At 36.8% G+C, this 24,827-nt stretch overlaps 1 protein-coding gene across 23 annotated transcripts in view; it reads right to left on the reverse strand.

The window, feature by feature from the left end:
• The window catches only part of EIF4G3 (eukaryotic translation initiation factor 4 gamma 3), a 283,104-nt gene that overhangs the window by 176,285 nt on the left and 81,992 nt on the right, over window positions 1–24,827 (reverse strand). For all 23 annotated transcript variants that reach the window (XM_033113798.1, XM_033113794.1, XM_033113792.1 and 20 more), the window contains one exon: window positions 2,330–2,458. Coding sequence is in view for 22 of the 23 variants with exons in the window: in XM_033113794.1 (XP_032969685.1) it covers window positions 2,330–2,458 (129 nt within the window). In the remaining variant the exon portion in view is untranslated. The remainder of the gene's footprint in view (window positions 1–2,329; window positions 2,459–24,827) is intronic.

Here is a 24,827-nt window from a genome sequence, read left to right on the forward strand (position 1 = left end):
TTAAATATTTTTCCATTTCAGCTGGCACAATGTTAAGCTTTGTTAGTAGAGGGCACTGTGGAGATACTCCAGGAGGAAGAGAGTTTGCTTCCTGGGTCTGTGAGCTTGCACAACGGGCTCCGCCTGCCTTCCAGGTAGTTTCTACAGAATCTGGCTTCTCCAGGGCGCGGCTGCCCTAGAGCGCACAGCTTCTTCAGGGCCAGGCTTCAGCTGTAAGGTGCAGCGGCCAGAGGATCCAGTGGCCAACAGCTACCGCCGGTACCCTCTCAGGAAGTTCTGCAGCAGAGTGCCTCCTTTAAGAAACCTCTGTGTGAAGAACTTTCCTTCGGCCCCGCCCCCAGAGTAGATTTCTAGTAAGTTCCACTGATGTGGCACCACAGCAACTTCTCTCCCAGTCAGGGAGCCACATCACGCCCTATCCAACAAGGTCTAAAATCTCAGCCCAGTGAAGGGGGAGGGAGTAGTGGTCTCTTCCCTAACCGTAACTACCATGAAAAAAAGAGGCACAAGGTTTGGTAAGCCTTTTTGCATTTGGGAGGCAACATACACTACATCCGAGAGGGCTACACCTCGACCTAGCTACAGAGACACCTGGGAGTTCCAACTCCTGAGTGAAGAACTGAACGAGAAGGCTCTGCAGCAAGTTCAGGTTGCAACACAAGCTGCTCTAGCACAGGGACCTATGCTCCAGCAGATCCAAGGTTACTGGAAGTGTCTATGGCAACAGATGCTGTAAGGAGCCTCTAGCCACTGTGCCCTGCAGCAGTTCTTTGCTGAAGGACACTGGTGCTAAAGAAGCCAGCTTTCTGCAACACTCCACAGGGCGAAGTGCCAGCAAGCCCCAGGGGCATGACTTCTAGCACGTTCCACTGGTATGACACTCCAGTGACTTCTCTCCCATCAGGTGAGCCACAGCCGTGCACGCTCCACTATCAGCCCTAGAGAGCACGCTCTTCCATGGGCACGCTATCTCAGCCCCGGGAGAGGCAGCTGCTCCTTATATTTGCTATTTCTATATTCTTTAGAGTTCTCTTTCCTATTAACACTCCCTCATTACACCAATTCTCTGTTATACTAAAGAACCCTTTATTATATTACTTTCCCTATTCAGAATACTACATAGTTTTTCTCTACTAATTAGACTCAGACAAATATACCTTATGAATAGCTTAGGTGGTTCAGTTCAGTGTCATAAAAAACCAACCCAAGAAGCTCATTTTAAACAATTAAGAGTTCATTTTGACATGTTTTACTTCTAAAACTCAAAATTAAATAGGAATGAGTTAAACCGGGTTTAAGCATAGTACTAAGTCTGAATTAATTTATACATTTCTTAATAAGGCTATTTCAATAATAGTTTGGCAAGCTGTACATTCGTTCTCCAAACATTCTATAGTCTAAATTAGCATTAATCAGCCCCTAACTTTTATAATCACCAACTTTCAGCATTATTTTTAATAAGTAATTCCTTATCTCTTTTATTATTCAAGCTCTACGAGGTGTAAAATATGGAAGCCAAAATTGAAAATATTATCAAATTAATTTACGTTACTAAAAGGAGCAGTTCTTAATATAATAACTGACAATCTCAAATAACACGGGGTAAAGGTTATTGGCTTGACCTTCTCCACATTCCAGAAGGAGACTTCACAAGTCTAGCCCTCTCTTAACAACAAGAAGCCCAAACAAACATGTAAACATGTGATGGTGGGTTGTTGCAAACATGTGATAAACAGTATCTTGGGAAATGGCTTAAAATGCAGGGGACCCATAGTGACATCTTCTTAAAACAATGTTTTAATGTCTGCTCTGCCTGTTAACTGCAAATACACCAAGGAGTTCACTACTCTTTAATAATTCAACAACATTTTAAGTCTACCAAATTCCAATAATCTATTTATGAATTCAAAAACCAATTTAACAAACAGAAAAGTCCACTGAAATTACTCAAGAGGGAAAGACAACCATACTTTTTACAAAAGTAGAAAATAACCACCAATATTCCACCAAAAAGGAAGAGGAGAGACTACGCACTAAAAACCAAACAAGTGCTTTGTGGTTTTTAATAAATTTGAGAATCACATTCTAATTCCCAAAACAACAAAAATTAAATATTACTGACAATTCATTTTGAATGACTCTATAAATGAAATGTATAAAATTGTTAATAGCCACCATTATGGGAGGTGTGTCTAAAAAAAAACCACAAAAGACAAAATAGAAATTACTCTTCAACTAATGTTGTACGTTATTGCTTAAAAGTTTGCTTTAGAAAAACAGAAATACTGCTTTTACATGGAAATTAATTTAAAAAAATAAGTTTTCTTACTTGAGAGAGTCCAGGGGACGATGCATGTCCCGGGGGCGTTGCCGCAAGATTCGGATGCCCCTTGTTTATTTCATGTGCTGAGTAAGGGGAAGGGGTCGGGGGTCCCGGCTGTCTTGCTACTTGTGTTACCTGTGAGGAAATCAATATGTAGGAAGAAAATTAAAATAGTAATATAATAAAGATAGATAGCTAAATTGGCTAAGTTTTAAAAATTGAATTCGTTCCCTCACAATATATACTGATTAACGGCTTAAATTGTCAATACTGCAGCAATGACATTCTTAGAAAAATAATAAACATGAATATTTTCATCAATTTGATAAAAGGTTCTTGAAACAGAATCTAAAACCAAAACCCTTACAGAAAAAATATGCTTTATCAAAGAAGCCAGACTTGAAACTGAATACTGTACAAGGCCATTTATATGACACTTTGTAAAAGGAACAAAAGAGAGAAATGATTGCAAGAGGATGAGGATGACTACAAAAGCACAGGGCAATTCTGGGGAGTGACACAACTTCTGTGTCTCGACTCTCGTCTCTATGTCTTTGTCAAAACTCACAGAACTGTATACTAAAAGAGGTGAATTTTACTTATGTAAATTACACTTCAATAAACCTCAAACAAAAACAGGGCAAGTTACTTATAGAGTATAATCTCATTTTTATGGTTAAAAAAGCACATATATATGCACATGTGTATACATTTCTATATGTATATCTGTCTACATATGTGTGCACTACACATGATAGCAAGAAAGGTAGAAATAACAAATAATGGGAAAATAAAGTAACATAATTGGACTAAAGACAAAAAAACATATAGATGTGGACCACTATCGATAGAAATAAATATGTAAAATAAACAGGAATAATAAAAGAAAACAATACACTCTTTAGAAATGGAAAATGATTCTTGTATTTTTCTGACAAAGACTGAAAGAACTACTGTGAGGATTTCAGATGAAGATTAGTGTTCATCTGGTTCGTTTTTCTCTGAAAACTGCTTGAGTGCACTTTTTAAGAGTAGTATTGTATCACCCCATAAAAAACAAACGTTTGAAAGAGAAAAGGCATCTTGCCAAAGCCAAAGTACTATGCTACTGCTACATTAAAAATTTCCTTTAAGCAAGTGCCAATGAAAAACAACATTCACAGGCAAATATCCCAGAGCTGTGCAGCGAATGAATGCTGCTCTGGTACGACTATGCCAAACTGCAGGAGTCCCTGGGTACTGTACATTCTAGTATGGCACTCCCTCCCAAACTTGGGGGTACCTACTAATGAGAGCAAGACAAAGAAAATAAATCTGTATCAACACAATAGAATTAGAATCATGTTATTCTAAAAAATTCCTCCTAGAAACATGCTGTCACGTACAATAAATCTCTGACCTTCCTTGTGCTCTATTTCATTCAAAAAGACCCGTATTACCAGTGTCACACTGCATTACACACATTTGCTTTTAGTGTATTATTAAGCTTAACATCTTTGCCAGGGAAAAAGTCACGCCATCTTCAAGAAATCATACAAAAAATAAGTAGTTAACATAAACAATCCTAAGGAAATGGCACAGGGGCTAATGAAGCTGTGAAGGCGATCTGGTCCCAAGCCTTACGTGACACCTACTGCCACCAAGTCCCTGGAGCTCCTGTGCGGGGCTCAGGGGACCCACAAGACACTTAAATATGCAACTCTTCATGTGTTAAAAATCAAAGTCACACAAAACTTTGAATACTTCTTTCAAAATATTCCTAAGTTAATGATGATTAAATCTTCTAATTTCTGGTTCAAGTTTCTTCTCTCTAGCTAAATTATTCCATTCCAGATCATACAGTTGTAATGCATGTCCTTCAAAGGTAGTGACAAAAAGTATTCATATAAAGAAAAAAAATCTACATTAAAAATTTCCCATTATTTAAAAGACGTTACCTTTATCCCATTATTTATCCCATTATCTAAAAGATATCTCAATTTGGAGGCAGCGAGCAGAGGAATAAAATAGCTAATTATGGCAACTACTTAATCACCTCCAAAGCTAAAACGATTTTTGTCTTTTATATAATATTAATCCTAAGCAAAATGATTCAACCATTTCTTAGAGTGCAGTGTGTGTGTGTGTGTGTGTGTGTGTGTGTGTGTGTGTAATTTAAGTGTAAAAACTAATATACCCAAGAAACTTTTTATTTTTATGGATTTTTTTTATGAATATTTATTTTTTATGGATATTTGTATTGGCAATAATGCGGAGCTTCCAGAATTCTCATTAATTTGCTAGTGGAAATGTACATGGGTACAACACTTTGGGAAAGAATCTGGCATTAGCTAGTAACTTTGAAGGCAGGCATACCCTATGACCCAGCTCTTCCACTCCCAGGTATAGATCTGTGAGAAACAAAACAATGTGCACGTACATATACCAAGGTACATGTACAAAAATGTTCATAGCTCTATTGTTCTAAATAACCACAAGCTGGAAATGGCACATTTCATTAACAGGAAAAATGACTAACAATCTTTTTTTCTACACAAGAAATCAAATGAAAAACTGAAAACACACCACAATTTGGATGACTCTCATAAAGGCTACTGAGTGAAAGATAACATGGAAGAATACACAGCATGATTCCAAGAAAAGAGCAACAGGCAAAACTTGACTCTATCAGCTCAGAAATGCATAAGTGCACCAATGGTACAATCCAATAAAGAGGTTACTACCCGGAAAACATAAAGAACTCATACAACTTAACACCAAAAAAAACCCAAACAATCTGATTAAAAAGGTGGGCACAGGATCTAAACAGACATTTCTCCAAGGAGAATAAACATATGAAAAGATGCTCAACATCACTAATCATCAGGGAAATGCAAATTAAAACCACAGTGAGATATCCCTTATACTTCATACCTGTCAGAATGGTTATCATCACTGAATCAACAAACAAGAAGTGTTGGCAAAGATGTGAAGAAAAGAGAACCCTTGTGCATTGTTGATGGAATTGTAAATTGGTGCAGCCACTATGGAAAACAGTATGGGAGACCTCAAAAAATTAAAAACAGGACTACCATACGACCCAGCAATTCCACTTCTGTTATTTATCTGAAGAAATCCAAAACACTAATTCAAAAAGATATATGCACCCCTATTTTCACTACAGTGAAGACACGGAAGCAATCTAAGTGTCTATCAATAAACGAATGGATAAAGATGTGGTACATATAAACAATAGAATATTACTCGGCCTTAAAAAGAATGAAACCTGGCCATTTGCGAAAATATGGATGGACCTAGAGGGTATTATGTTAAGTGAAATAAGACAGAGAAAGACAGATACCCTATGATTTCACTTATAGGTGGAGTATAAAAAACAAAATGAACAAAACAAACAAACTCAAAGGTACAGCGTCACCAGATGGGAGGACGGTTGAGGGGATAGGTGAAAAGGGTGAAAGGGATTAAGAAGTACAAATTGCCAGTTATGAAAATAGTCCCGCTGATGTAGAGTACAGCCTAGGGAATACAGTCAATAATATTGTAATAACTATATATGGTGTCAGATGGGTACTAGACTTACCAGGTGATCATCTAGTAAGGTATATAAATGTTTCAACACTATGTTGAATTCTTGAAACTAAAATAATATTGTATGTCAACTGTAATTGAGAAATAAATTTTTAAAAAAAGAAAAAACAGAAAGAAACGTATAAATGGATGACAACACTGTAAATAAAAGCAAGGCACTTTTTTAAAAAGGCATATAGACACATATGGGAAGAGAGAGAGTTGGGAACAGGAAAGGCCACATAATGTTTTATTTTTTTACCTGGGAGGTAATATACAGTTTGTGCTTTAAAATAATGTGTTAAACTCTACTTTTATGTTTTATGCATGTATGTGTTATAATCCCTTTCACTCCCCCTAAAAAAGATTAGAGACAAAAATAAGCAAACTGCTAAATACCTGGGGTAAAATATTAGTTACACTGATATGAATTATACTGTTGTTCTACAGAGTAGAAAAAACATAAAAATAATGCTGCCGGAGAGAAAACGTCTAAAATTTTGGCTTCACCTAGCTAGTGAATTTTCATTCAAGATTTCCGTATAAAAATAATCTATAAAATTAAAATTTTTTCGGTGGTTACTGGACAATATAAATTGAAGGATATTTTGAAAATATAAAGGTAAACCATATAGATCATAGAAACTAAGATTAGTCGGTAGGTATAAAGTTTATTTATTTAGCACTAAATTACCTGATTTCATTAAATATTCTGGCCAATTAAGAGCTATCATACATGAACTACAATTTTCAAATAATAATAAAATATAGAAAACATTAAGTTTCCTGAATATGATCATTCTTTCGTGACTGATTCTAGACGGAGTGGCATTAACTGAATACAAATATGTTAAATGTTATACATACACACATAAAGCATTACATTTTTATTTACTGCATATATTTATGATATATGAAATAAAAACACTACATTAAAAACACATGGTAATTGAGTCTTTACTAAAAGCATTACAAAGGAAAACTGGATTCCTACCAAGTAATATTAATGTTTTCAGCAACAAATGATTCATATAAAGGTAAAAAGGGAATATGGTTTATGTCTGAGAGCCATCCATCCCTTACTATTTTATCCCAAGATAAAGTTTATTTAGTGAAGTCATCTAAAAACATTCCAACAGCTGCAACTCCCACATGGAAACAACCAAGTTGAACTTGGAGGAGATTGCAAAGATTCCAAAACTTTTCTTACTTGGCTAATTTCACTACTCTATGATCCTCCAGTAGCTGAAAGGGTAAGAAAAGATTTCCCCCTTGATTAGTTTTCATATCATCATCATTATTCCTTTAGATCATTTCATTCCCAGTATCTACATAGATTTATTTCTTACAGATAATAGGAAATAAAAAAAAGCTGGCCTAGCCAACTAAAAAGGAGCACTATCATGGATACAAAAAAAACTATTTCGTATCATTGGCATTTATCAAGTTCTCTCTGGTATTATTCCTGCCAATCCCCATCCACCACCAAGAAAATGAGAAGGTAAATGACTTTCCTCTTTGCTCTACTCTTAGCTACATTTATTAGGTTGAACTATATGAAATTCCAGATATTCATATGTTTTTGACATTTAAAAAAAGGCAATGTCATACGATTCAAGTAATACTTAAATACTCAAGCAAACATGTTATCATAGACAGTTCTACCAAGGATTCCAATACCACTGGGTTCAATTCTGAGGACTGCTTCTTTTCATATTTAGTAATTGGCAATGGAAACGAGACAGAAAAAGATTAGCTGCTTTTTCAATGGATAACATTTAAGCTGCCTACCACAAATCAGTAACAATACCAGCAACATGAAACAAAAATAAGAAAAAGATACCTGCCCTCTAAATATGTTTAGGTATAAAAGGTAACAAAAATGTACCTTATGTGAATCCTTGGGGGCCATAGGGTGAACTGTTGAAAGCACAATTCTAAGACAGCTCTCAATATTCCTGTCCCTAGTGTACACGCCCTGTATAATTCCTTCCCCTTAAGAATGGGTAGGACCAGTAAATATGATGGAGTATCACTCCTTGAGTTGGTAATTAAACAGGTGACTTCAAATTAATCAAGTGAGAGATTATCCTGGGTGGGTCTGAATTTATTAGGTGAGTCTTTAGCACAGTGACTCATCAGAGAGATGTTCTCCTGTTCTTTCTGAAGAATCAGACTTCCACATTGTGAGAGGGCCACATGGCAAGGACCTGACAGTGGCCTCTAGGAGCTGAGAACTACCTCTAGCCAACAGCCAGCCAGGAAACAGGGACCTCAGTCTGAAGCCTTCCAACAATTCCAATGAGCACGGAAATGAACCCGAAGTCTTACATGAGATCACAGCCCTTGTCAACACCTTAATTTCAGCATGGTCCTGAGGAGAACCCTGCTACCCAGTGCCCACAGAAACTGTGACACACAGAAACTGTGAGATATATAGGGGTGCAATTTTAAGCTGTTAAGTTTGTGGTGATTTATTAAGCAGTGATGCCAAAAACTAGGGCAAGGATTTACATGGCAGAGAAAACAACAGGTACAAGACCTTGAGGTCTTGACAAGGTCAAGAAATAGGAGTGACTGAAGTGTTACAAGTAAGGGGAGGGCTAAAGAGATGGCAGCAGGGGCAATATTACTCAAGGGCTAGTAGGCATGGTAAGGACTCTGGATATATTCTAAGTGGAGTGGAAAGCTATTGAAAGTTTTAGGCAGGAACATGACCAGATCTAATGTTTTCCAAAAATCATTCCGGTTGCTTTATGAAAGAACTGAAGAAGGCAAGAATGGAAGCAGAGAGAATAGTTAAGAAACTATCACAATAAACTAGGCCAAAATTGATGGTGGCTTAGAACAGTAGTAACAATGAAGATGAAAGAACTGGACCAATTTGGGTGATACCTCAGAGGCAAAGCCAACAGAGCTTGCTATTAATTTAACTTAAGGAAAAGGACAGAAAGGAATGAGGATTGACTGATTCATTCATTTAATATACATTTACTGAGAACACATATTATGCCATGTACTGTTCTAGGTGTGTGAAACACATCTGTGAATAAGAGACTAAAATTCTTGTCTTTATGGAGTTTACACTGTAGCCAAAGCAATAAGATAATAATCATATAATCATTTAAAAATTATATAGTATATTTAAAAGTGATACTTTAATGGAAATAAGAGATAAATTTTAAGTTTATGCCTTGAAATACTAGGTGGGTGGAGGTAATACTATGAGATACAGGATTAGAGGGAGAACAGATTTAGGTAAAAGGGTAATCAAAAAGTAAAGTCTTAGCTGCCTATTTAGATATCCAAATGGAAGTGATAAGTAGCTAGCTGAATATATGAATCTAAGCTCGAAAGGGGAGTCAGAGCTAGAGAGAATAAACTTTAGAGGTAGGTCATTATCAAAGTTCCAGGTAGTCTCTAAGTTAATTATGAAAAAAAGCAAATGAACATATAAAAATGTTTGACATTTATAAACTGGGGGGCAAAATCCAAAGCTAAAATTTATTTCTGGATCAATTTTGTCAATGTTAATTGTTACATACTCAAGACTATGCTCACTTTCTTTATAGGATCAATATGGCTCATTTCTGCTTATAATTTCAAATTAAAAAAACGAGACTAAATCAGTGATGTCCTAAATTAAAATTAAATAAAGTCAGAATCTCAGAGTTTCAAAGGCAAAGATGACTGAAGGACAATCAATCCAATTTCAGCAGACTGAGCACCAATACATCGACCACAGAGAAGGCACAGTAGATTTTCTTTTTAGGTTGCTTAATTTCTTTTTTATTGAGATATAATTGATATATAGCCCAAAAAAAACCCCACAGTGATGTAATCATAATACAAACCAATTCAATATGATTCCTAATTTCACCTTCTCTGTCACACTGTCATATAAGCATCAGTGCTCTGTCAGGCACTGTATTAAGCTCTGAAGATGAACTAGCTTTTGTCCTTAAAGAGCTCCGATAGAAAGGAAGTCACGTGCAAATAAAGGAATGGAATCATGTGAAAAATGCTATAGAAAGTATATTTAAAGTATCGCTGAACACCAGAAGTAAACAAGGTCTGAAACTTTGGAAAGGTCTGGTAGTATCTGAGTTGCACCTTGAAAATATAGTAAAAAGCTTCATTTCAGACCAAGAATTAGAGGCAGTATTTTGAAAAGAAAATTAATGGGTACAGAAGTAAGAAGGTTCTACAAACACATCCTACAAACAAGCAAGGGTTGGGGGGAGAAAGTTAAGTGTAAAGAAATGAGGCTGGTATAACTGTAGCCTAATTGTAAAAGTCTGCAGATTCCTTGCTAAGATATTTAAAATTTTTACTCTCAGCAAAACGAAGCCACTGTAATTTTTAAATGGGGATGCAATCTTACCTCATTTATATTTTATGAGGATAAGAGAGGCTAGAACATCCACAAAAAAAATTGTATATGAATGTTCATAGCAGCACTATTCATAATAGCCCCAAAATGGAAACAATTCAAATATCTATCAACTGATGAACAGATAAATATAAAGCATGATACATCCATACAATAGATGTTATTCAGCAATAAAAACATTATGCTATGAGAAACAAGTCAGCACAAAGGACCAGATATTGTATGATTCCATTTACATGAAATGTCCAGAAAACGCAAATCTGTTAAGAGACAGAAAGTACGCTGGTAGTTTCCTAGAGCCTGGGAGTTGGAAAATGATTGGCTAATGAGGAACACAGGGTTGCTTTTTGGGTTAATGAACATGTCCTAAAATTGACTATGGCAACGTCTGTATAACTCTGAATATGCTGAAATGCACTGAATTGTACCTTTTAAATGGGTGAATTATATGATGTTTGAATTTTATCTCAATAAAGACCAGAGAGAGAGAGAGCAGGAGAACGACAGAAGCTAGCTGAGGAAGCAAGCTGGGTAGTCATGGGAAAGATGATCTTCACACAGGAATCAATTTAAAAAAACCAATTTGAGAAATAAAAATAACTTTAATCAAGGGCTTCAGAGATGACTTATGGTTTCTACATCACAGTCACTAAAGTTATCGACAAGAAACCTGTGAGGATTCCCATCTGGCTACAGGAAAAGACATGCCGACCAGGAAGTTTTATCCTACTCACCTAACCTGCATTTCAGCTCATTGGCTCTACTGACACAATAGCAAACAATATTTCTATCTTAGTTATTACTCACTTTAGTTTTTTTCCTATTCTTCTTCCACATGTCAGAAGTTGAGGTGCTGAAAATATCATAGGAGAAAACATAACCATACCTAATTTCAGCTCTATCATTTAATAGCTGTGTTACTATGGCTAATAACTCAGGAGTTTCACTTTCCTAACTTGTAAAATAAGGAAGTCTTAGAAGGATATAATGAATATTAGAGATAAATTTGGGAGAATACCTAACATAGTGCTTGATACACAAAAATTGGAAGTTACTACTATTTCTATCCACAAATTAAACATTGGTTCATGAAGACCTTTATAAGATCATATAAATTGTTTTAAAATTTAATTTGTTATCTGGAAAATCTGTAACCATAGATTACATAAGTTTGTATTATATATGTGCAAGATCAATGACTATTTTTAGAATATAAAAATATTAAATTAAGAAATGAGTTTTAGGTTAGTTTAGGTTAGTTATAACATCAAAGGACTTTAATCAGCTGAGGGATATAATGAGGTAACAAAGTTCTTTAATTCACTTATATCTGCTTTGTGAATATGACCACAAAAACAATCAGCAAAAAGTACAGAACTAAGAGCAGATCATGAAACGTTCCCCATCAAGAACAAATTAAGTGAAATAAAAATGTAACACAATCATTGGCTAGTGAAAGGAGGACTAATTCATTGACTGTATAATAAATTCCTGCATGCTCAAATAAATATTCTTCAAGGAAATGATCACTAATTCCAAAAGGGATGCCCGTATACTCTTTAGCCCAGTACTTTCTGCACATTTTATTACACTCCATTTTACTGCACTTTGCAGATACTGTGTTTTTTACAAATTGGAGGTTTGTGTCCATCAAGTTTATCAGTGCCATTTTTCCAACATTTTCTCACCTCATGTATCTGTACAACATTTTGGTAATTCTTGCAATATTTCAAACTTTTTCATTATTATTATACAGAGGGTGCCCAAAAAAGTACACATTTTAAGAAAGGAAAAAATTTTATTAAAACTGTAATAATGCATACTGATAACAAACGATGAATACAAGTCACATTTGAATTCTGCAATCACAAGAGGTGCTCACAGTGGTTACCGTCAGCGTCCAGACACTTCTGATTATGGCAAACTACTGCTTGAGCATAGATAACATCTCTTAAAAGGTGTATACATTTTTTTGGCACCCCTGGTATTTGTTACAGTGCTTTGTTATCATTGATCAGTGATGCTATTATTACTCTCAGTGTTTTGGGGCATCACAAACCATGCCCATTTAAAATGGTGAACTTAATCAAAAAATGTTGTATGTGTTCTCACTCCACCAACTATCTGTTCCCCTGTCTCTCTCTCTCTCTTCAGGCCTCCTTATTCCTTGAGACACAACAATATTGAAATTAGGGCAATTAATAACCCTAACCTCTAAGTGTTAGGTCAAAGGGAAGAGTCGCATTGTCTCTCACTTTAAATCAAAAACTAGAAATGACTATGTTTAATGAGGAAGGTACGTTGAAAGCCACAACAGGCCGAAAGCTAGGCCTCTGCACCAAAAAGCCAAAGTTGTGAATGTAAAGGAAAAGTTCTTAAAGAAAATTAAAAGTGCTACCCCAGTAAACACATGAAGAAGAAAACAAAACTGCCTTATAGCTGACGTGGAAAAAGTATTAGTGATATGGATATAATATCAAACCAGCCACGACATTCCCTTATACCAAAGTCTAATCCAGAACAAGGCCCTAACTCTATTCAATTCTATGAAGGCTGAGAGGTGAGGAAGCTGCCAGAGAAAAGTCTGAAGCTATTAGAGGTTGATTCATGAGGTTTAAGGAAAGATGTCTCCATAACATAAAAATGCAGCAAGTGCTGATGTTCAAGTTGCAGCAAGTTCTCCAGAAGATCAAGCTAAGCTAAGTAATGAGGTGATTACACTGAACAACGGATTTTCAATGTAGAAGAAACAAGCTTATATTGGAAGAAGATGTTTTCTAGGACTTTCATAACCAGAGACAAGTCAATGACTAGCTTCAAAGCTTCAAAGGACAGGCTGACTCTGTTGTTCGGGGCCAATGCAACTGGTGACTTGGAGCTGAAGCCAGTGCTCATTTACCATGGCAAACGGCCCTCAGGAGCTGGGTCGGCGGCCTGTGTTCCAGACACGGAAAAACAAAGTCCGCGTGAGAGCACATCTGTTTACATATAACACGCTTTACTGAGTATTTTAATATCACTACTGAGACCTACTGCTCAGAAAGAAAAAGATTCTTTTCAAAACTTGACTGTTCATTGCCAATGCGGCTGGTTAGCGAAGAGCTCTGATGAAGACATAAAAGATTAATGTTGTTTTCATCCCTGCTAACGCAACATTTTGCAGTCAATGGATCAAAGAGTAATTCTGACATTCACGTCTTATTATTTAAGAAATACACTCTATAAGGCTACTGCTGCCATAGATGGTGACTCCTCTGACGGATCTGGGCAAAGTCAATTGAAATCTTCTGAAAAGGATTCACTGTTCTAGATGCCATTAAGAACATTCATGATTCATGGGAAAAGATCAAAATATCAACATTAACAAGAGTTTGGAAGATGCTGATTCCAACACTCATAGGTGATTTTGAGGGGTTCAAGACTTCAGGGGAGGAAGTAACGGCAGATGTGGTGGAAATAGCAGGAGAACTAGAATTAGAAATGGAGCCTAAAGAAGTGACTGAATTGCTATAGTCTAATGATAAAACTTTAAGAGATGAGGAGTTGCTTCTTATGGATGAGCAAAGAAAATGGTTTCTCGGATGAAATCTATTCTTGATGAAGATGCCGTGAAGATTGTTGAAATGTCAACAAAGGATTTAAAATATTACATAAACATACTTAATAAAGCAGTGGTAGAGTTTGAGAAGACTGACTCCAATTTTGAAAGAAGTTGTACTGTGGTTAAAATACTATCATATCAAATAGCATCATATGCTATAGAAAAAATCGTCCGTAAAAGGAAGAGTCAATCAACGTAGCAAACTTTACTGTGTCTTATTTTAAGAAATTGCCACAGCTACCCCAACCTTCAGCAACCATCACCCTGATGTGTAAGCAGCCTCTAACATCGAGGCAGGACCCTCCAGCAGCAAAAACATTACGACTCGCCGAAGACTCAGATGATGATCAGTATTTTTTAGCAATAAAGTATTTTTTAGTTATGTACATTTTTTAGACGTAATACTATTGCACTCTTAACAGAATACAGTATAGTATAAACGTAACTTCTACATGCACTGGGAAATGAAAATCTGTATGACTCGCTTTATTGCAATATTCGATTTACTGTGGAGATCTAGAACCCAGGTTCAGACAGCACAACGGAGAAAATCCCAAAAGACAAAGTTGACATCAGACCTAAAACTCTACATTTTGATTAAATACAGAGACGGTTTCCCTAAGATTCAGACTGTTTTATTTAGAGGCCACATGGGAGCTCCTGAGGAAGAGTAAAAGATGGAGATGTAGGAAGACCCTGAACTCATTTCCTCCGATGAACACATCAAACCTACATCTACAGAGAGCAATTTCCGTTGAAGAAGAACTGAGGGCTGACTAAACAGCTTCTGAGGGCTGACTGAACTGAACAGCTGACTGAACACAACTAACGAGAGAGAGAACACACACAAACGGGTAGCAGAGATGAATACACATTATTGCAGGAACCTCACCCCAACACAATGACTTGAAGCTTGAAGTAGGAACAGGGTACTGTGGAGCCACGTGCAGACACACCTGCCCTGGGCACAATCAAAAAAACAGTGGTTTAAATGGTACCTAGACTATACGGGAAGGAAATCCATTTACCAGTCCTACAACATGTGCCAAACAGGAGAGGAATTGCTGGAACTCCCTCCAGGACCAGAGGCACTAGAGAGCGCCATTTGTTATTTTCCCCTTCACCCTGACTGCATTGAGCAAGCGTTCAAGGTGCTCGAGCCAGCCAGCCAAGGCTGTCCCAGTTGCCCCAGGCCCACACTGGCTCTGAGACTTGCCCCCAGGACTTGCTGCTCTAGCTCTAGCCAAAGTTCCAGGTCTGTGTCTTGTCCCCAGGACTCCCCGCAGCTGGCGCCTGCTCTAGCTCCAGCTCCAACCACCTACCAGGGCACCACCTCTAGCTCACCTTGCCCCTGGGACTCGCCACAGCCCACACCCCTCTTGATCCAGCTAACCTGCCAAACACATCTGGAACAAGCAGTCAGCGAAAGGGAAGCTCCTCTACAAAGCCACACCTTCAAAACCGGGAGGGGTGGCTATTTTGCCTAATTCATAAAAACAAACACAGAGAGGCAGCCAAAATGAGAAGACAAAGGAATGTATCCCTAACAAAAGAACAGGACAAATCCCCAGAAAAATAACTGAATGAAACAGAAACAAGACAATCTACCAGATAAAGAATTCAAAACAACAGTTATAAAGATACTCAGTGAACTCAGGAAAAGAGTAGATGAACTCTGTGAGAATTTCAATAGAGACAAAAAATAGAAAAAAGAACCAGTCAGAATTGAAGAATACAATAATGGAAATGAAAAAGACACTAGAGAGAATCAACAGCAGAATAGATGATGCATAAGAACAAATCAGCAGCCTGGAAGACAAGGTAATCACCCAAACGGAAGGGCAAAGAGAAAAAACATGCAAAAGGGTAGTTTAAGGGACTCTGGGACAACATCAAAAATACCAACATTGGGGGTCGGCCCGGTGGTTAGAGCTCCATGCTCCTAGCTCCAAAGGCTGCCGGTTCGATTCCCACATGGGCCAGTGTGCTCTCAACCATAAGGTTGCCAGTCCAATTCCTCGATTCCCACAAGGGATGGTGGGCTGTGCCCCCTGCAACTAGCAATGGCAACTGGACCTGTAGCTGAGCTGCGCCCTCCACAGCTAAGACTGAAAGGAAAACAACTTGAAGCTGAATGGCACCCTCCACAACTAAGATTGAAAGGACAGCAACTTGACTTGGAAAAAAGTCCTGGAAGTGCACACTGTTCTCCAATAAAGTCCTATTCTCCTTCCCCAAAAATAAAAAAAATAATAATAAAAAAAATAAAAAAGTAATACCAACATTGGCATCATAGGGGTCCTAGAAGAAAGAGACAGAGAGAAAAGGATAGAAAACCTATTTTAAAAAATACTGGCAGAAAACTTTCCTAACCTGGTGAAGAAAACAGACATCCAAGTCCGGGAAGTACAGATAATCCCAAACAAGATGAACCCAAAGAGGCCCACACTAAAACATATCAAAATTAAAATGACAAAAACTAAAGATAGAGAATCTTAAAATCAACAAGAGAAAAGTAGCTAGTTATGTACAAGGAAAAACACATAAGACTATCAGCTGATTTTTCAGCAAAACCTTTGCAGGCCAAAAGGGAATGGCATAATATATTCAAAGTGATGGTGGAAGAAAAAACCTACAACCAAGAATACTCTACCCAGAAAGGTTATTTAGAACTGAAGGAGAAAGAATTTTCCCATAAGCAAAAGCTAAAAAGGAGTGCATTAAACCGGCACTACAAAAAATGTCAAAAGAACTTCTTTAAGGGGAAAAGACACAGCCAAAACTAAAACTAAGAAAGTACAAGAAAGAAAAAAATCTCACTAATAAAAGCATGCATTTAGTCAAAGTAGTGGGTCAACCAATTATATAAAGCTAGTATGAAGATTAAAAGACAAACGTAGTAATATCATGTGTAACAAGTTATATACACACATAAGAGTAAAATATGTCAAAACCATAAGTGTACAGGGGTGAGTAAAAAAAATGTAATGCTTTTACAAAGTGTTCAAAGTCAAGCAACCAACCTAAAAGACACTGCTATAAACACAGCTCGTTATATATGAATTTGGTAACCACAGACCAAAACCTACAAAGACACACACAAAATGAAGAGAAAGGAACCCAAACAGATCACTAAAATAAGTCATCAATGTACACGAGAACAAAAGAAAAAGACGAACTACAAAAACAACCAGAAAACAATTAATAAAATGGCAATAATGACATACCTATCAATAATTAAATATAAACGGGCTAATTGCGTCAGTCAAAAAACACAGGGTGGCTGAAAGGGTAAAAAACAAGACCCGTACACAGACTGTCTATAAGAGACTCACTTCACATCAAAAGATACACACAGGCTGAAAAATGAAGAGATGGAAAAAGATATTTCATGCAAATGGAAATGAAAAGAAAGCTATAATTATATCAGACAAGATAGACTTTAAAAACATGGGCGCTCCTGAGAATCTCACAAGATTTATGGAGATTATCATTCTCCTTCAGCATACGAGTTGACAATATAAATTCTCTTTCAGATGAAATCAGAAAAAAATGCAGACAAAAAAGAGTAACAGGTCAAAAAGCAACAGTTAAGATGGAAATGAGGGGCCGGCCCAGTGGCTCAAGCAGTTGGAGCTCCACGCTCCTAACTCCGAAGGCTGCCGGTTTGATTCCCACATAGGCCAGGGGGCTCTCAACCACAAAGTTGCTGGTTCAATTCCTCGAGTCCCGCAATGGATGGTGGGCTCCGCCCCCTGCAACTAAGATTGAAAACGCACCTTGAGCTGAGCTGCCTCCTGGACGGCTCAGTTGGTTGGAGCATGTCCTCTCAACCACAAGGTTGCTGGTTCAACTCCTGCAAGGGATGGTGGGCTGTGCCCCCTGCAATTAGTAACGGCAACTGGACCTGGAGCTGAGCTGCGCCCTCCACAACTAAGACTGAAAGGACAACAACTTGACTTGGAAAAAAGTCCTGGAAGTACACACTGTTCCCCAATAAAGTCCTGTTCCCCTTCCCCAATAAAATCTTAAAAAAAAAAAAAAAAGATGGAAATGAGATTCAGAAACACAATAGCATTGTTCTGTTTCATTTTAGAATATGATTTTCATCAAATGTCCAAATTATGTATAAAAGTTTGCTTAGTTGTTAGGGGACCAAGAACAGTGACCTAACTATACTAAGAGGAAATAGGAGAAAGGAGGATGGGTAAGAGAACTGAAACACCATCCATCAAAGCAGATTCAATGGATAATCACAAATCAAACAATAGTACAAAAACCATAGAGGTTTTTAGAGCTACAGAGGTAAAGCCAGAGGAACTAAAAGCAAATATACTTAAAAGTAGCTGCCTCTGAAGGGCAAGACTGGAGGGTGAAGAGTAGGCAAGGGGTTGTTTCTTTTTATTATTATTATTGTAAGCCATTCTATATTATTTGCTTTTTAAAAATCATAGATAGTATTCCATTGCTTTGTTTCCATTAAATAAATGGATAAATTTTAACCAGCTATTTAAGAATCATCATAAACAAAGTACCAAGATGACAAAGATCAATAGGCAAGGATGTTCACCACAGTATTATTTATAAAAGCAAGAATATAGAAATGACTCAATGGTCCATCAAGAGATGACCAGTTATATAAGTCACAGTGCTAAAGGAATACTCCATTTATAAAGATGTTATTTATAAACATCTCCACCCCTAAAAGCACCGTCTTCCCTATATAGCCAAAAATCTACTGAAGATGTAGTTCTGTATTTAATGAGACAAGTCAGGGTCCACTAAAATGATGTATAATTATATGGTGACATGAAACAATGTGCATGATATGCTAAGACAAAAATGCAAGTTACAAGCAAGACATGCATGACTAAAAGTTTTTTTAGAAGTTATATATGTGTAACTTTTAAAGTTATATGGGTACATTTTATGTATGTCTATTAAATTATAAAGCACCTGGAATAATTTTCTCTACATACAGGTATTTCTCTGGGAAATGTGATAATGGCTGATTTTCATTCTCTTCACAATTTATTTTCTGATTTTTTTGTTGTTGTTAATTGGTATTATTCAGGAAAAAATTACAGCTATGAGTCAGCTGTTTGAACATTATATTTATTATAACAGTAAAAAATATATAACCCCTTGGGGAATGGGTAACTACATCCTGAATATATATAAATAGAAAGAAGTTTTAAATGAGAAGGTGCTTATAATTTTTAAAAAGAGAGATATAAAATTGTAATACAATTTCAATTTGTTTTTTAAGTGCACTGCAAAACAATTGCAAGAAACCTATCAAAATGATGGCATGGCCCTTTTGATAAGCAAGGTCCTGGGTCATTTTTTTCCAGTTATATTTTTCTCTGAGTTTCATTTTTTTCTAGCAGGCACACATTAATTTTATAGTGAACAAAATCTGCTACTTGGAACTTGGTAGTTAGGTTTCCATGTTGGCCTCTAAAATCCTCCTTAAGTCAATGACGTAACTGCAGAAGCTTCGTCCTCTCTGCCCCTGCAGCCACTCAGAGCAATCGTCACCGTGATTCTCATTGTCCGTTTGCCTCCGTGCAGTCCTTACGGACAGGGGCAGAACGGAAGGAACACTAATGACAGGACTTGCAGACAAGGGGCCTCTCAGACATTTAAACATAAGTATTATATTAGTAATTCCACTAAATCTCGCTATGTTTGATATGGCTCTTTGGAGGTCAGAATTTAGAATATCAACTCATGAACACCATCAACAACTGGGGTGGCCAGGGCTAGGGCTGCCTTACAGTGTTAAAGGCAGCAGGCCAAGATGGTAGACTTTTATTTCTTTCATTGCTAATAGTATCCCAAAGAAGTGCCTTAAGATTCCAAGGTCCTTTCCCAATTTAGTAGTAAAAACCTTAACAAGGGACAACTGTCTTGGGAAAGGAAGAGAGTGTTAACGAATATTAATTCCAATCATTTTAGTAAACCTACCTTTACACATATACATGAACATAAGAAAATAACTCCTTAGTTTTCAAGGAATACATACTTCGTGCACCACTAGTTGTTCTCAGAAAAACAACAGCAGACAACTGACCTGAGGGTGGAGGGTGATGGTTTCTGTCAGTGACATTCGCAGCCTCTTTCAAATCTTCAAAAGCCCCACTGTCAAAGCTCTTAGCTCCCCACCACCGACAAGGTTGTTTGTAAGTTGGGAGATGACTGGTATAAATGTAACAACTGCCGTGGCATTAGTCATTTCCCATTTTACAACTCAATAATTTCTTTAAACTTATCATTTGTTTTTTTTCCTACTGATCTTCATTCGGTTGTTAATGAAACATTTATCTAACTGATCAAGGTAAGTGAATTGTTTTAAATTCCAAGGTATTAGAACTTTGAATTTGGTATTCAACTGTAAATAAGCACAAATTCAATTACATGATCAAAGTCACAATATTCAGTTGCTCTGGCACAGGTCCAAGTCACGTGAGCCATGTGTTGTGATATGTGTTCCCATACTGAGGATGAGTCAACAATCATCACTTTCCAGACAAAAAATGTGAAACAAGGAACAAAGCAGAGGGTAACCTGATTCAAGTTATTTTATAAGTAGGCCCAATGACAATAAAAGAGCACAGGGTTTTCAGTCAGAGAACTGGGTTTAAATTCTGGCTCTACTACACAGAAACCATATAAGCCAATTACTTATATTCAGCTTCTTCCTCTGTCAAAGGAAAAAATAAGAATGATCCTTGCAGATTCACTGAACACACTCAATGAGATAAAACGCATCACAATGGCTGGTATATTTTTAAAAAGCTCAAAAGTGGTAGCTATTGTACTATTTAATTGTTTACAAACATTTAAACTGTTCGCCTAAAATCCTAGTGTTAGGCATACAGGTGTAAGCCAAACAGTTTTGGGTCTAATGATTCCTACTTTGATACTGATTGTACAAAGGGGTGGGGGGAGACAAGCAGGAACTGCACTTATCCTAAAGCAGTGGTTCTCACAGTGTGGTCCCTGGACCAGCGGCATCCGCACCACCTGGGAACGTGTTCAGAGTGCACATTTGGAGGCCTCACCCCAGACCCAGTGATTTGGGGTAACGTCAGGAGTGAGCCCACCAAGTGATGCTGACGCAGCTCCAGTTTAAGAATCACTGACCTACATACAACAGTGACGAGCTTGCACCAACTTGCACAGCACCTGCGTGTTGCACGTGCTTTATCTAGTCCACCAAATTACAATACAAATTAGAAGGCAGATCCACGGCTGTGCTGGGTTACTGCTGAGTATGACGGTACAAAGGAACACGGTCATGTATAAATATCTGCATTCCCTAAAAGGTGACTGCTTTCCAATACAAGGAAAAATCACTTCCTTGACTCAACCAGTCCATCCTGTTTTCTTCTTTAGCCGGCATTCCCATCACACTTAGTGGGCATCTTACACTAGGTTATGAAACAACCTGTTTCTTGGAATCCCTGGGGAATAAATCATCATTTACTCTACAATGCCAGATTTTCCAGAAAGCTAGGAATGAATCTCTTTAAATAAACAAAACTTATTTTTTTCTCTTCTAACTATTTTAGACGGGAATCTTTAGCACTGTACATCGAATGTAACCTAAACTTGGTCAAATTCATCTTTAGTACATCAAGTTTTATGCAAAAGTATATATTTAAGATTAATAAAGTGTCAATAAGCCCTTAAGCAGTCTGTACACTTTTCTGCATCTACGTTTGTGGACTTCTGGCTACGACCAGCATTCCAGCCTGAAGCCGCCATTTATCCTCTTGTAATTCACTTTCTACTAATTTCACGTGCGCTTCAAAACTCAATAATCAATATTCTGTTTGTTTTTTCCTTAGTTCTCCAGTATCTTTCCAACCACACAAATATGTATCTTTTTCACCTGCATGGCTTCTCCTTATCCTTAGAAATTCAACCCAAATCTCACCTCATGAGATAAATTTCTCAACAACCTGTCTCCCTGGCTGGGTTTCACACTGCTGCTGACACTTGCAGGAATTGCAAGACGTTACCTGACTATCTGTATCAGCACTTACCACACTGCACTTAAACTACCCACCACTTTCAGCTTTCCCACTAGGTTGTAAGCATCTTCAGGAAAAGGAACAAGTGCCTTGCAAGTAGATGCTTGAAAAAAATGTTTGATGAATGAACAGATATAGTTTGCAAAAAATCCTTAAGCACATGGGCTTTGCTGGGCTGAAAGTCTCAGCTTTGTCAAAGTTTGAGGAGTTTGCTTTTGTTTAGTGTTACTAGTGTTCGCTTTTAGCTTTCTTCATTTCCACTGAAATGTTAAACTTTCTTCCCTCTAATTCTTTTAACTCCTCACCAATTTTTGTGAGTACATTTTGTCTTTCCAACCAAAGTGTAAGCACACAAAGTAAGTGAACTCTCTCTCCTCCTACTTTTTTTCTCCAAAGAACCTAGCCCAACAAACACATAATGAGCATAAAGAAATAAGTCTGCCCCCAAACCTGGGCTGGATCAAATATTTTTGTGATGTAATTTATTAGTTTCTCCTGAAAAACAACTTGCGATAAAATGCTTGACCGATTTTCAAAGACTTAGTGAGATTCAGACCTCTTCCAAAAAGCTTTCCACCCAGCTCAGCTGACTATCAATAATCTTTAGTCATATATTTCATTACTATACCTCATTCCTTTTCTATAAACGTCTTCACCAAGAGAAAACTCTCCGAATTGGCCTTTTAAAGTTTAAAATAAACACTTGACACATGCTCCTAATTAATTTTTCTGAGTTTTTAAGTTACTATACAAATGCTTATTGAACAAATAAAGAATAAAAATAGACTGCTGATTTTACAAATCTAAAAATTAACAAAATACTCAAAAGGTTCTTTGGGATTTTCAACAGCTAAAGAAACTAAACACCCTTCTATTGACTATTCAGCATTTTCTATGGCAATTAAGCAACTACAGAAGGACACAATGGACAAATATCCTAATCCTTCCCATCTCTAGCCAACAGGATTCCCTTGACAGCCAGAAAGTGCTTTTAAAAGATAAAAAGGAAACTGTATGAAGAGGAAGTTAAATGTTTCCATGTCTATCAAAGCTTACAGTAAAAAATGACCTCTCTATTCATGTCACCAACTTCACAATAATAAATCCATGTCTCAAAATAATAATTGTTTCTTTTATCTTAAAATAATTACTACTGCATTTACCACATTACTTATGAAAATCCAATTTCCTATAACTCATTTTATTTTAAAGTGCTCCCTATCTGTTGTTTTGTTTTTAACAATGTATATGTAATACTTTATAAAATGGTTTTGAAGGGAATATCCCAGAGTTTAAAGAAACACATTTTCAAAGTTCTCTAACTTTAAAGAACTTCTGTATTGTTTCTACTATTTTCTTATCTGAGAAATTCAAAAGCCATTTATAGCTGACATTTAACAGAACACCCTTTATATCGTTAAGGTTAATCCTTCTTTTGAAGGAATAAAATCAAATAAATACAAATTAAATAATATTTTAATTAATTTTCTAATTTAACATTTAATGAGCAAATCCACATTAAATATTAATAAGGAATCCTAACTTTCATGAATGTCATTACTCAGCAGATACCAAGATATGCAGAAAAACAGACCCAGAATTTTTAACAAGGATTATATGCTAAAAAATACATATATAAATATACAATTAAATGCTAAAAAAAAAAAGGTACTTCAAGATGGAACAGTAGGTAAAATTTTAATAAGCTCTCTGTCCATTCAACACACAACATATAAAGTAACAATGAAGCTATTTCTTTACCCTGAGAATCAGGACCACAGTGCAATGTAGCACCCTTGCAAGGGGATGAATAGACTAGAGCAAGGAATCTTATCAGTGAGGGTCCATTAGCTAGGTTCAAAAGATCCTTGAACTCTCTTAAAACTGCAGAAAAAACTGTATGTGAGTATGTATGTTCACCGTTCTGCAAAGTAGATCCATAGCTTTCATCAGATTATCACGAGTCCTAATCCCAAAAAAGCTGAGTATTGCCTTTTACCTTATTTGTGAGAGTTCAGCAAAAAGAAAGCAGCTTCACACACAGTAAATAAAATGTAATACTTCATATGACCTCTAAAGTCAGATAAACCTGTATTCAAATTATGTAACTTCTCTGAGCCCCATTTCCGTATTTGCAAATGAAGGCTGTCATAAGGATTAAACAATATAATGCACGTACAGCACTTAGTACAAGGCCTGGGAGATAGTAATCACTCAATAAATGTTAAAGAGCCACCTGAGTTCAAATTCAGCCTCTATAGTTAGTAGCTGGATGACCCTGAGCAAGATAACTTCATCTGTGTATCTGCTTCCACAATTACGTAATAAAGGGGATATAATTATACTTACTTCATACCTTTGTTATAAGGACTAAGTGAGTTAGTACAAGTGAAGTGCTTATAATAAATAATGCCTGGTGCATAGAAAGTGCTCAGAGTTACTGATGATGATGAAGAAAATGTTCTACAGAGCGTTTTGTCAGTTTCCCCATGGTCAACTCTTCTGACCAGGTTTGGTCAATTTTTATATACATTTCACGATTCATTACACTATGGAGCAGTATTCTCATCATCCACCTCAAAGTCCTGAACTGGAATATGTTCACTTATCCCCACTTCCACTGCGATACAGTCCAAACTGCCTGCCCATCAGCCTTTTACGGCTTCCTAGAGTTCATCTAGTCATCTTTGTCTGAAGATGACTTTCTCTAGTCGTCTTCTTACAGTCATGCTCCAACCCTCCAACTACTTCTGCCTAATGAGAATTCATGATAACAATACCATGAATGTTGCTTACTATTTATTTATATATACTTGTTCTAGTTTATAAGGTCGTTAAATGTGTCCTCATTTTCCAATATGTACTTAAAACAATGTATTTCCTTCTTGCCTAGTAAAAGGA

This window comes from Rhinolophus ferrumequinum, chromosome 9, assembly GCF_004115265.2.
Source record: "Rhinolophus ferrumequinum isolate MPI-CBG mRhiFer1 chromosome 9, mRhiFer1_v1.p, whole genome shotgun sequence".
Lineage (NCBI taxonomy): Eukaryota > Metazoa > Chordata > Mammalia > Chiroptera > Rhinolophidae > Rhinolophus > Rhinolophus ferrumequinum.